Source organism: Quercus suber, unplaced genomic scaffold, assembly GCF_002906115.3.
Source record: "Quercus suber isolate HL8 unplaced genomic scaffold, Cork oak 2.0 scaffold_25, whole genome shotgun sequence".
In the NCBI taxonomy this organism is placed as follows: Eukaryota; Viridiplantae; Streptophyta; class Magnoliopsida; order Fagales; family Fagaceae; genus Quercus; species Quercus suber.
The window spans coordinates 2,044,833-2,059,234 of record NW_027069490.1 but is presented as its reverse complement, the minus strand read 5'-3'; the positions used below and the strand labels follow the sequence as shown (position 1 = coordinate 2,059,234).

Sequence of the window (14,402 nt, the reverse complement as noted above, 5' to 3'; positions counted from 1 at the left end):
GTGTGGGTCGTATTACACGACAGCAAGCAATCATAGGTGGCTTCGTTGCTTCTCCTCCACCTTCTCTAGAGGTTTCTGAGGATGATAATGATGATAATGCTACTGCTTTCGATGGTGAGGATGACGGAGATGCTAGCTCTTCCAGTGCTAATAAGATATCTACTTGACGCTCTTACCCTTTGTCACTCATGACAAAAAGGGGGAAGTAGTTTTGGTATAAGAGTAGTCATAGTTAGGGGGAGAGTTAGTATAGGAGATTTTTGTTAGGGGAGTGTTGATACTGAGGGATGTTGTAAGGATTTCATGTATCTTTTTATTTTTATTTTTACTTTAAATACATTTATATCTTGTACATGGGTCTTGTGACCATTTTCACATTTATTTCACATACATTGTACTTATATTCTTTATATATTGATGTATGTTTTCTTCACCTACCTTTACATGTGTTGTTTCTTTTCTCTCTTTATGCACAGGCTTTTTATATATTATATGCAATCTATTATTTCTATTTCACACAAAGATGCCTTGATGAGTTTTGTTTAAAGTATTTCAGAAATACAGGTTGTCAAAGTCTACTTGCCATAAGCTCTCTTTTTGCAAAGTTTTTCAAGAGTTTGTGTTAGGATAGATTTTATTGTATTCAACAAGTGAATATGAGTTGAGTGATTTATGACTTCTCTCATATGTTCATACGTTTGTTGTGGTTTTGTCACGGATTGCTAAAGGGGGAGATTGTTAAGACATATATGGTTCACAAGTTAGGAACATATGTTATTATTTTATGTAACATGCTTGTATTTGGATAGATCTAGGATGTGTTTGATGCTTCAAGAAATCTTGTTTCAAGTTCAAGTGTTAAAGTCATGCAAGTTTGTCCAAGATTCAAGTGCAGAAAGTGTTGTTCATTAAAACTCGACAACTAGCTCGACAGCTAGCAATCTATTGAGCCTTGAAGAGTTGTTCCAGCTCGTGGCTCAACAGCAGCTCGACAGATAGGGTATCTGTCGAGATTTATGAAGTTCAATTTTTCAGAACTGTTTTTCATCTAATCCGTGATTGTATGTTTAAGTTTTCTTTTCTCACAACCCTAGACATATAAAATGATTATTTTAAAGGCCGTCAAATGTGACACAAGTTACATAAGTGTTAAGCAAAGTTTTGTTCAAGCAAATTGTGACCGGAGATAGAATTTACCCTAATTCATCTTTTTTGTGAAGAAATTGCTGTGTTTGTGCACCGAATGGTTTTGTAACCAAAGAGCTTCTCGATCTTCATCGTGTGATGAACTAATGAACTTTGCAGCCAACAATCTTCTCTAATTGGTGATTGAAGTTGCGTACTAGGATCTGCACAATTGGTTAATCACGTACTGGGAGCCGTGCATTACAAGGAGAGATTGTTACTACAAAACAAGTCCAATTGGGTATTGGGGTAAGGGTTCAACTGTAAGTTGGTATAAGATATTGAAATTCATTTACTTGAAACCGCTTGTTGTGAAGAAACTTCTGTGTTTGTGCACTGTAGGGTTTTGTAACCAAGGAGCTTCTCGATCTTCATCGTGTGATGAACTGAAAAACTTTGCAGCCAACAACCTTCTCTAGTTGGTGATTGAAGTTGTGTACTGGGATCCGCACAATTGGTTAGTCACGTACTGGGAGCCGTGCATTACAAGGAGAGATTGTCACTATAGAACAAGTCTAATTGGGTATTGGGGTAAGGGTTCAACTGTAAGTTGGTATAAGGTACTGAGATTCCTTCACTTGTAACCACTTGTTGTAATAATAGTAGATTCTCGGGAGTGGTGACCTTAAAATCACCTGGTGGGTTTTTTGCTGTGTAGTTTTTCCCTATTCGTAAATAAATCACTGTGTCAATTTATTTTCCACTGCATACTTTAGTTATTGGTGATTTGTTTGTGCTATCACGCACTTTGCATGTTAATTTGATTAATTAATATACTTGACTAATTAATCAATTAATTTATGACAATGGGTCAATTCGATTTTTGGCCTATCACCCTTAAATAAAAATTCTTAATTCTGCCAACTGAGATTCCTTCACTTGTAACCGCTTGTTGTGATAATAGTAGATTCTCGGGAGTGGTGACCTTAAAATCACTTGGTGGGTTTTTTGCTGTGTAGTTTTTCCCTATTCGTAAATAAATCACCGTGTCAATTTATTTTCTACTGCATCCTTTAGTTATTGGTGATTTGTTTGTGCTATCACGCGCTTTGCATGTTAATTTGATTAATTAATATACTTGACTAATTAATCAATTAATTTATGACAATTGGTCAATATGATTTTGGCCTATCACCCTTAAATAAAAATTCTTAATTCTGCCCCTTCCTGCACTAAATATAGACCTTCCTCTTCAAAGTTTAGCTCCATCTCTTGTCACTCGTCAATGTAGCTAAGTGTACTGTTTTGTATGATAATTTTGGAAAGAATCTCATATCGTCTTTTCCTACTAATAAGTGTTTTTGTTATCAGGATGGAGATGGGGATGTTTCCCATGTTTTTGTTTCGCCTTGGTGGTTTTTGATTGAATTCAATATTTAATTAGGGGTTAAACCCCAAATTGACGCATACACACTCCCCTTTTTTTTTTCTTTTTTTTCTTTTTTTTTTTTTTTGGAGAATACATACACACTCCCTTATTCTCCCGTTTCGGCTTCTAAATGAAAAAAAGCACATTACTTTATGAGAAAACTTGTGTACTTCGACAAGCAGTTGATGCAGATTGCAAAGGGACATGTCCTAATAGTACACGAAGAGGGCAACTTCCAAGAAGTGCAACCAAAGGCCCTCCCAGTATATCTGTGCATGGTCTCCCACTTAAATATTCATGTTCTGATTTTGCTTTCTTCCCTTCATCTTTTTGGGTTATTTGTGGAACTGCCACTACATGAAGATGTTAATTTTCTATTTCTTTGGTCAGGATGAAGATGCTCTCATGACTCATGTCATGCTCTCTATTCACTATCCTTTAATTTGCGGCATAGGATTAAAAATTTGATAGCCACGTGTCTACAAAAGTGGAAAATGGTACATGGACCACTTTGACAAACTTAAAAACTAGTATGATGAGGCTGAGCTAAGCTAATATATACAGTGGTCAACAAAATGCCGTTCACACACACAGGTGTGCAATTCAGCAAAAAAAAAAAACACATACAGTGCATTGTATTATTGCAGGCGTAATACTTAGGCTTTTCCTGAGCACGAAGAATGATGCTCTCTACTCTTACTTTCATAATGAGGTCTATTCATTAAATTTATGATGAAGTTTATTATAAATATGAGAAAAGAGAACATTATTTATCCATGTTATGAGAATACTTATGAATTTTCCTAATAACAGTAATAAGAGTGCACTCTTTGTCAAACCTATAGCCTATTTCATGGACATTTGCAACCAATACATAATAGTGAACTTTGTGCCGCTTTTATTTCGTTTGTATGTGCGCAAAATTTTCAAAAACAGTTTTTGAAAACTGATTTGATAGTTAATATATCACATTACATATACCCTCATACATTTGATAAAGAAGTGTGATGCTATATCTTATCATATAATTGTAACATGTATATATATATATATATATTTGTTGAAAAATTAGTAGAACACAATATGGCTAAAGCTTGAAAGTTGAAACCTAAAGGTGTGAAATCTTTCGCTTTAGATGTTAATTCCCTTTTTTTTTTTTTTTTCAAACAAGAGAGCAAACCTTTCGCTTTAAGGCAATGATTTAGTCTGGTGCAGCACCATATGTTCTTTAAGATAACCAATAACATCTCGTCTTAATATAACTTGGATGTTAATCTGTTCATGAATGGAAAATAAAGAATAGCTTGGTCATCAATACACCCCTTTCTCTTTTTGTTGGACTACCAAATGCCATTTCTTAGAAAAAAAAATGGATTAAGAGTGTGTTTGGATTATTTTTTATTTTAAAATAAATATTTTTTTTTCTACTTGTTCGGGTTATGTAGGAGATAAAATTTTCTCTAGGCTTTTTTTTTTTAGTAAAGATTTTGCGATATAATAGTTTTCACTAAAAAGCTCTTTCAAATTTCTAGTGTTCAATAAATTATTAAAAATATTAGTGCTTCAAAATCTTGAATTGATTAAAAAAAAAAAGAAAAGAAAAGAATCGTAGAGCTTTTTACTAAAAGATTCAAATTTTAGTTGTGTTTGATTCAGCATAATTTGATTTTTAGAAATATTTTCTGCATTTGCAGGTGTTTGTGGCGAAAATTGGTTTACGCTTTTATTTTCTACAAATCATTTTTTACCTCACCCCAAAATCATCAACCAAATCTTCACCTTACATTGTCAAATACTCAACTACGTACCACCCCCACTAACGTCCTCAATCTCTGGTTGTCAACCATCACCGGCCCAGGTCATTGCTAGTCTCCATCACCACCAGTTTTCTATAGTATTTTCAAAAACGTAATCAAACACTTAAAAATATTTTCCTTTTAAAAAAATATTTTCCGTTGAACCAAACATAGCCTACCTTTAATTAAAGTTGTTTTGCTATAAATAGTAAAATCGCCTTAAAAATCTTTAATGAATTTGCCAAACTTTCATCAATTTAAGGTGAATTAGCTTTAACCCCTTAATATACTCTTCGACCCTTTTGAAAATAAAATCAGACAAAACCTTCATCAATACAACTAACAGAAACCAAACACACACTTTATGAATAATGTAAATGGTGAAGAACACAATAGAAGGTTATTTTTCCCGCTTCACTTTGGTAGCTGTAGAAATGTGGGACCAAAGTTCCATTTTTGATAAAGAGAAAGTGGAAAGGGCGCCTAAGGCTAAGCTTCCGGTCACTTGCTCATTGACCAGTTGATTCTAATGTTGACTGAGTAACAATTTTTAGATCAATGTCTGGGATTCTCTGGCTATATGGGCCCCAAAGGATCAATTAGGTTCAACCATTGCCCATGTTCCCAAAATAAAATACTTGTCTTTCCGTGTATCAAACTATGAATTATTGGGCCACTTAACAGTGCAAGATATTGTTAGTCATATAATGGTACAAGTGGCTTGGCCTGGCCACATTTTCTTTTTCTATCTTTTGTTGGTACTTTATTTTCTTCGGTGGTTGGAATATGAAAGCTACAAAGAAGAATCCCACCGACGATTACCTATCCCTCCATTACTTTCCCTCTTTTTTTATGTCCTCCAAAACCCACCACAATTAAAGTTTCATTGTGTTAGATAGCTAGAGATCATGGGAAACTGTATCTTTGGAGGCTTGGGAGATGATGGTGGTGTAATCAAAGTGGTCACTTCCAATGGAGGCATCATGGAGTTTTATGCACCAATTACTGTAGGTTCCATCACCAATGAGTTTCCAAGCCATGGCATATTTAGAAGTCATGATCTTTTCTGGAAACCACTCTCTCACCATGAAGAACTTGTCGCAGGACAGTCATACTATCTACTCCCACTCAATGCAACAACAGACACGCAACAACAAGGCCAGATTGTTCGACAAGGTCACATTCGATCTAATAGTATACCAGCATCGTTGGTTGCACCATATAGGATGTCATTTGATTACCAAGGTGCGCTAAAGAGGTCATACACTGAAGTTTTCTCTAGGTACAATCATGGTAGGTTTTGGAAGGTGAAGCTTGTGATAAGCCCTGAGCAATTGTTAGAGATATTGTCACAAGAGGCTCGTACCCAAGAGTTGATAGAGAGTGTGAGGACCGTGGCAAAGTGTGGTAGTGCTGTGTCTTCTGTGGAGTTTTCAGATCAATGGAGCCTCTCGAGCAGTCGAAATGCTTCCTCTAAGAAAGATGGTTTATTAGACTTCTAGTGGAAATTACTTCTTCTTCTTCTTCTTCTTTTTTATTATTTAAATTTCTGAGAGATGAAAATTAGCTTTTGTATGTCATGTCTTCACTGTATTATATTTATGCGCGCATGGTAATGTGATGTAGACTTCTTCGGATTTTCCATTTGAAAGACATTTTTGTTTTTGGTTTTATTTATTTTTGCTACATGAAAAGGGTGGGATTCGAATCCTAAGTAGCGGGTACCAATACCATTGAGCTAACAATTCAAAACCCCAAACCCCTGTAAGAGATTTTTGTGTTCGAGTTTGATTTGGGTTATTGTGTCTATCTTAAATATTAAGGACAAAACATATGCCTTAAAATGATCACGCATCATTCTCTTTGGGCAGAAATTTTACTATTTGTGATTATAGTAATTCAAGGTAAACTTTGAAGTAGATAGCTAGAAAAATTGTCTTTAACAACTCTCTCTCTCTCTCTCTCTCATAATATAAAAAGTTATTCTATAATGTATTTGGTTGAATTAGATAAGGTCATGTAGAACCACATGTTGTGAGAGGGAAATATTATTATTATTATTATTTTTTATAATTTTAACTTTTACATTTTACAATCAAGGGGTAATTGTATGGTGTAAATCCAAATCGGTTTTGGACTTACCGACTGAAAAGAATATACAATTATGGAGGCGGGTTACACGGCCCAGTAGAGGAGGAGGTCTTGGGATTGACTCTCCTGGGCTGGGCTTCAGTCCTTCTATGTTGACAACTTGAGATCAACTGCTACGATTCTTGTTAGTTCATATTTTTATCAATCTTCAAAGAGTGCGAAGCCCATATTATAATTTTGGACCATGGCTCAAGCTCCTGGCTACTCCCAATGTCACACTTCAAATAAAGCCCAATGCAACATTCTACAGATATAAATTAGCATAAATTAATCAAGGGAATGAGCAAGCTAAATATGTAATTACCTTTTGTATTTGATTCATTCCGAATGAAAGAATTCGGAAACAAAGTATTCACTTTCATCATTAAAAGTAAGTAGCTTGTTCCCTCTTTTTCTTTTTTTCTTTTTTCTTTTTTTTTCCTTATTACAATCTATTTTGTGATATTAGGAAATCATATCAATATTTCATTGTAGATTCAAGATAATCATTTATTCCAGTTCTGGTTACATACAGATATATATATATATATATATAAAAAAAAAAAAATTGAGGGACTGTTAGTATGTGTATACTAGTTGCTAACATGTGCTATATACAAGAAAATTTTATACCAAAAAATTTCAAACTTAGAATTCAGTCAACATACCTCATATTTTTAAGACTTATTGCTTTAATACCATAGGCCTTTAATCCAAGGGCACATGCAAGATCCAAAAAATTCAAAATTTATTTTATACCTATTTCATATCAAGACATAAAAAATTGATAACATCTTATATGCAAAAAGTATCACATCAAGTATCGATTTATAATAACCACCCATCAGCATCGTTTCTTAGAAAAATTTTCAAGCTTCAAACTCACAGACCTTCCTCAAAGTTCACAACAATAAAGAATATTGCCAAAATCATACTTCTTTACCTTCATGAACTTCCACTCAAACCAGGCAAAGAAAAAAAAATACCCTTAAATTTAGGGGTATGGATTACTATCTTGTCAAATTAAGTAAAAATTTACAAAAATATTGACTCAAATTTTGAATAACATTAAAATTCCAAAAACCCAATCTTTTTTTTCCTCACAATTTCCCATCAACCAAATAGAGAAAAAAAAAGTGTAGAGTAGTATACTATTATCTTATAAAAAACAAGGCACGTGGAATGTGAGTGGATCTCAATTTAAAAAAAAAAAAAAAAAATCATGGAATGCATGAGATTCCAATCTACCGACCATATAAACCTTAGTTCAACAAAACAAAATATAAACCATATCAGCTTCTATTGTTTAATAGCAATAAAATCATCAAATTAAGACAAATATTTCAAAATTTCAAGAATCATGTGATAAAAATAATATTAACTAATAAAACATTGACTAATGAAACACATGATTGAATTTAATGGCCTCAAGTTTCATGAAAACATGTTTAAATAAAATAGGAACAAAATTTGGCTACAAACTTAGTTGTAGCCATTGTCTATAACTTCTATTAAAAAAAATTAACATGACTACATATTTTGAAAATTTAACTATCAAATTGTAAGTTCTTTATGTCCTTAACACACATTTCAATTTTGTGTCAATCAAATGTTATTTATTATTCAACCCATAAACTAATTTTTTATGCATAATTTTATACTATAAGAATTTCAAATTTAAACATTTGATTGATGTTGAAGTTATTGATCTTTGACCTGATAAAAATTTTGCAAGTATAAAAGATATAAGAAAAAAAAATGTAATCTAATGGTAGGTTTGTCAAAATTTACATCTAATAAAAATATATTAAATAGAATTGTGGCGTGTTTCATTTGATGAATTGAATCACATGTAATGTTGACAAAAACTCATGATCTCATATTCACTATCATTTACTTAACCAGAGTAGAAGTGTCATTTGTACAGCAACTCATTAAAAAAGGTCTAATGCTTTCCAATTTTGTTTCAAGAAATTTTGAGAATAACATATTGCAAATTTTCCGGCAATTCATCACTTTAACCATTTGATTTCTTGCTACTTAAGCACTTTCTTCTAAACTTCTTTATCAACAATAAACTGAACTGTGACGATTTTCTTTTGCTTTAATACAATATAACACACACTAACTAGTTATTGGATTGGGCTGGATTGGGCTAAAGTCTTAGATGATATTCAAAGTGTTAGCCTGACTGCCTGAGTACTAGTGGGCTATTACACGGGCCCAGGCCTTTTCTCAACAAATTAGTTATGCCAAAGTGGCTAAGAGAAAAGTAGATAATTGGTTTTTTCTTTTTCCTTTCTTTCCATTTTAATGTTTAGAGGAGATGAAGGGGTTCATTTCTAGGTTTTTCCATTGTTTTGTTTCGGGTTTAAAGATACAACACAAGAAGAGATAGGGTACCAATCTGCTTTTCAGCTGGGACATGTAATGGGCCCACACCTACCTTGTAGCTTATTGTTCTTTTGTACGTGGGGTATAAAATCTGTGGGCTCACAATTATTATTCTTTTTTGTACCGGGTGCAGGGGTTGGGGCCTAGGGAGGCACCCATGCTTTAAAATTTCATTTATTTATTATTTTTTAAAACTTTCTTAGCATGCGCTTGAGAGAGGTTGTTTGCACGTTTTGCGTTTAAAAGAGGTATTATTTATGGACCAGCTATAAAGTGAAAAATGCAATAAGTTTTCAGCAACAGTATTTTGTATTTTTTAAAATTATTTTATTATAGTATTTTTAGTAATAAATTTTTAATTTTTAGCAAAATAATTAGTATTTAAAAAGATCTTACTAATGAAAAACAATATTTTAGATCAATATCAAGTTTAAACTTCTTTAGGAAATTATTTAGGGAATGAAACAAAATAGTTGGTAATTGTGGTATGTATTTATATATAGTTCAATTTCTACACTCTACACCTCTGCTGACTAAAGAAATATATACATATACATATACATATATATATATATATATATATTATTTTCCGCCAAAAATTACCCTAAAAGTTAAATTAATAAGCAATTAGCATTAATCTTTTTTTGGAGTTATAACAAGAAGAAGAATAAAAGTTTTTTATTTTTTATTTTTTATGCTCGTTGATTTATTATCTTTAAGATAATATTTTCCCCACCCAAATTAAGAGTAATTTCTTTAACAAATTATTTTTCTCGACATTTCTCTCAACCGAATTGCCTTTTACTCAACTGAACCATAGAGCGAACCTAATAAAACATCATACAGAGAGTTTTCTAGACCTTATGCAATACTTCACTTGAGAAATTAATTGAATGTCACTTTGCTCGACTCTGAGACAACTTGATTAACTACAAATCTTTGTCTCCTTCATTCTTCCACTTCAAATGTGGGATTACCATTAACCACATAAAATCCATATGTTCCCACAAAATAGGAAGGTTCAAATTTCATTTATTTCAATTAACCTTCTCTAAAGTATCATGAAATTTGTAATTAACTAATTATCAGATAATTGTATAAAATAGTATGTCATATATTGATACTTGGCACATTGTAAAAGACAGCATAATAAAACTAAATTTATTATTCAATCATCAGAAACTTTACAAATTGAGCTAACAAAATTGTAAAATATTTGTTGATTGTCATTAATCGATAGTCAACTTTTTTTTTCCCAAACGATATACATATATACATTTAAATTTTGTTAAACCAGTTGCATTTCAACTTAATATTATGTTTTCCAATTTGAGAGTTCAAAAATGGTCCAAAAAAATTGAGGAAAAAAAAATCTATTTTGGGGTCTATTTTCATAAATGAAAGTTTTGAGTCATAAATTAATGGGAAAAATACTAAGACACCCCTTCAACTTTGGATTAGTGGCCAATACATTTCCTAAACTTTTATTTTATTCGATTTACTCCTTGAACTTTATACACCTGCCAAATTGAACCATCTCTTAAGTTTTCTGTTTAAATCACTAACATCACTCATACAATTCCGTTCCAATCGAAATTCAAGATTCGGCCGATATGGATGCTGAGCTCGGTGAAGAAAAAATAAATAAATAAAGAAGAAGAAGAAAAAGAAGAAGGGGAGATGACGATAAGAACAAAGATTAGAGGAGAACTGAAGAACAGTTTGTTTTTGATGTCTGATGAGTGATGAGAGTGGAGATAAAACTTGATACATGTGAGATTTGAAAGCTCATTCACATGGGTACCTGTGAGGTGAACATGTGGCTATGAACTTTTTTGGGATTTTGTTTTATTTAATTTCCTTAAAGCTTGCATAAGCAATAACAAGAGAGTGGCTGCATTGCTGGAACTACTCTCTTCCTCCCACAAATTTGCTGAAATCGGTGTTTTTGTTTGTATTTGTTGTTTGGGTATTTCTTTGGTGAGGAGGAAGGGAATTTTCTGTGTTTTGGTTTTTGCTTGTAGGACGTAGATAATGAGTTTCCTTCTTGAGATTTCTTCTCTGTATTTGTTGAGAACATCTAGAATTGTTTTTGTAGGTTTTTGTTTAGGGTGTGAGTGGGTCTTTGATAGTGAGAATGGAGGATAAGGTTGGTGGTGGTTTCTCTCTCTTCTTCAATTTGTTGGACGTTAGTGATTTAAACGGCAAAATTAACGAATGGTTTGATTTGGCAGGTGTACAAAGTTCAAGGGGTAGATTGGTTAATATAAAAGTTTAGGCAGTGTATTGGCCAATAGTTCAAAGTTTAAGGGAGTGTCTTAATATTTTTCCTTAAATTAATTAGAATTATAAGGAAATATTAATCATTTTCTATATAAGCTAAACAATAAAAAAAAAATATTTTGACTCATTTTTAAGTTTGAAACCACACACAAGAAATTGTGTTAATTTTTTTCTTAAAAAAAAAAAAGAAAAAAAGAAGAAGAGAGAGAGTCGTCATCAAATTCAAAACTGCCAGCATGCAAAAGGAATCCAAGATATATATATATATATATATTAAATAATATTTATGTTGGAAAAAAAGATATATATATATATATATATATAAATTAAATAATATTTATGTTGGAAAAAATGAAGTATACCTGACAATATCCCTAAATAAAAAATAAAAAATAAAAAAGGGAAGAAGCAGAAGAGAGCAAACAACCCCAGTTTGTGGCCACCCCTCCCTCCATCAAGAAGAGTGCCATCTTTATCAATTATTATTATTATTATTATTATTATTTTGGCGTGGGTTTTTTTTTTTTAATTAATATTTTGTTTTCGTGAAATGGAAGCTTTGCATGTGTCATTGTGACAGGTGTTTTTGTTTTTTTGTTTCGTTTTTGAGTTTTAGGCTTATTTGAGAAGCAAAATATGAAGATGTAGCTATGTATTTGGACTGAAAGAAATAATGATTTAGGGTTGTATTAGAATCAATCAAGATTCTACACAATTCCACGATCGAACTAGACGCGCAACTTTCCTCTAACTTTCTTATACAAATGATTATGCACCGATCAGATCAATTTCCAAAAATTGTAGGGTCACTGAATATCATATGACCCCTCCGAATTGCAATTTTAATAAATTTGCTACTATAAGCATATATTGAATATTCCTTCACTTCTTTACTTTAAAAATAAAAATAAAAAAAATAAAAAGTAGAATGCCGGTGAACGTAAATGGTCCATATATAATAATGCTAGGTGCTGCATCACCAATAATGCGATGGAAGTGTGATATCGTAAAGTGTATATAATGGTCCCTAATATTATCTAAATTGGACAAATAAGTCCCTTTGACACATGAAATGGACACTGATGATGCTGAGATCGTCAGTCGAGATGTTCGTCCAGAATAATCTCGTCCTCCTACTGTTTTAGCCCTGGAGTGCAACACAAAGTAAGAGTCACCGGTGGGAGCGCTACCCACAACGCCTCCGATGATTAAGTTAGATGAGCACAACAAGAAGAGGAAAGCAAGTTAAGCCAAAAATGAAGAGTGAATAGAATGATTCCTTTTTTTCTTACCCCTCTTAGAGATTGCCTGAGGATATATATAGAGCCCTTCTAGCCGTTGGCAGGGTTATTATGAGGGCATTATTGCTTAGATTCGTAACGCCCGAGCCAGCTATCAAGTTTACCGGTTTTCTTCAATGGAATTAGTGTTAAATGCTGCTACTTGTAACGGTCGTCCTTAGCTGGGTTGGTCAGGTGGTGTTTCTCAGTATCGTGATGATATTGATACCGTCCTTATTGATCGTCCATATACAGTGGACGATTAAATTACGGGTTCATCAGACACAAAATTGACGTAGCATATATATGTATCCCATATTCTGAAATTGTAGGTTTGTTACAGGTCACACGTTTGTTGATTTTTGTTAATATTTTTTGAGAACTCTGTCCAGATCAAAGGAGTGTGACATTATCATTGTCGTTTTTCAATAAGTACGTACACAAGTCCACTAAACTGTACTGTACCCCTTCAATTTCGCTATAATAAGTTCCCCAATAATATAACATGCCCTATTTCTTACAGCAACGAATTCCTGTGTATTCCATTGTTTCTTGGTCATTCTCAACGTACAATCTCTGGGCACGATGATATACATGTTTACTTGCTTGTTTCATAGCATGAATAACAACCAGCTCAGCTGATAAAAGTCACACCCTATTCTCTTAACAGTACTAAAAGCCTTCCTAGTCCGTTTGAAAATGGAGGATGAAAAATGAAAGTTTTCCTACGTTTGGTAGTTTGAAAAAGACAGTGAATGGAAAATGTGAAAGAATAGATTTTTTTTTTTTTTTTTTTTTCATAATATGTGTTTGGTAGAGATCAAGGATGAAAAAAAATTGAAGAATAAAGAGTAAATTACCATTGTATCTTTATTATTAAAAATAGAATGATGGATTTGTGGGGTAATTTTAAACTTTGAGAATTATGAGATGTCCTAAAGATGTTGGTTTAAGAAATATTTTATAGTAGTTTTTATATTTTCTATGAAAATGGTATCAAAACTTTATTAAAATATTCAATTAATAAATGCTCTAAGAATATCCGTTAACCAGACCCTTAACTATTTTTTTTCTATCATTTTATCTTTACCTTAGTCTTTATTTCCTAATTTAGAAAGGAAAAAAAAAAATATGGTGAGCTTGGGGTTGAACACTTTATCTACCCTATTTTCTTTGCTTCTTCTTCATTTCAATCCAGAGAAATGGAAAATCACATTGGCCTTTTCTTATTCCTTCCCCATTTCCCATTCTTTTCATGCCAATCAAACATTGCGTTAGTTTGTCAGCTTGTTTAATATTGAAGTTTGAACCAATTGAGTTTCTCTAGAAAGCTTACCTCATGAGTTAAGATTCGAGGGACCCAAGTTTAATTGCCTTGACTTTTGAGCACATGTATATATTATCAATATCGGCACTAATTATTTGACACTTCTTTATCACCCTCTTGATCATTAGTTCCGAAATTAATTGACCATGCATCCTACAAATAAAGATGGAAAATTATAGTAGCATGGAATTCGTGACCGGTGGGCAGCAGACACAACTCAATCGAGTTTATGAATTTTTATTTTTTCGTGAAAGAAACCATATATATGAAACAATATTGAAAAAATGGGTTTGAGTAATTGATTCATATAAATGATTTATGACTTATGATGGCGTGTTGAAAGTTCAAAAGAATAATGTGAGTCCGACCAGATAAAAAAAGCAAATATAGAAAAACACACCAAACAGAAGGAAATACGGAAAGGAAGAAAAGCACGATACAGTCTTAATTCGTATAACCACTGAAATTGACGACCACCAAGGCACCAACCCATATATAATATGTTCAAAAATCTGCTGATATATCAAATCATTGATTCAATGAATTTATATATTTTATCGTTTATCTTGTGGTGGCAGCTGCAACCACGACAATTGGTAAAAAAAAAATTACAGTAAATTTTTTTTATTCTTTACTTG

The 14,402-nt window shown here is 32.5% G+C and overlaps 1 protein-coding gene across 1 annotated transcript; it reads left to right on the top strand.

The window, feature by feature from the left end:
* Positions 1 to 5,091: 5,091 nt before the first annotated feature.
* On the top strand, positions 5,092 to 6,023 carry LOC112034110 (uncharacterized). The gene has a single exon (XM_024066891.2). The coding sequence runs from the start codon at positions 5,259 to 5,261 to the stop codon at positions 5,850 to 5,852; it is 594 nt and encodes a 197-aa protein (XP_023922659.1). The 5' UTR covers positions 5,092 to 5,258; the 3' UTR covers positions 5,853 to 6,023.
* Positions 6,024 to 14,402: the final 8,379 nt, after the last annotated feature.

Coding starts and splice junctions, on each gene's coding strand:
- LOC112034110 (XM_024066891.2), top strand. CDS start 5,259: ATGGGAAACTGTATCTTTGGAGGCTTGGGAGATGATGGTGGTGTAATC.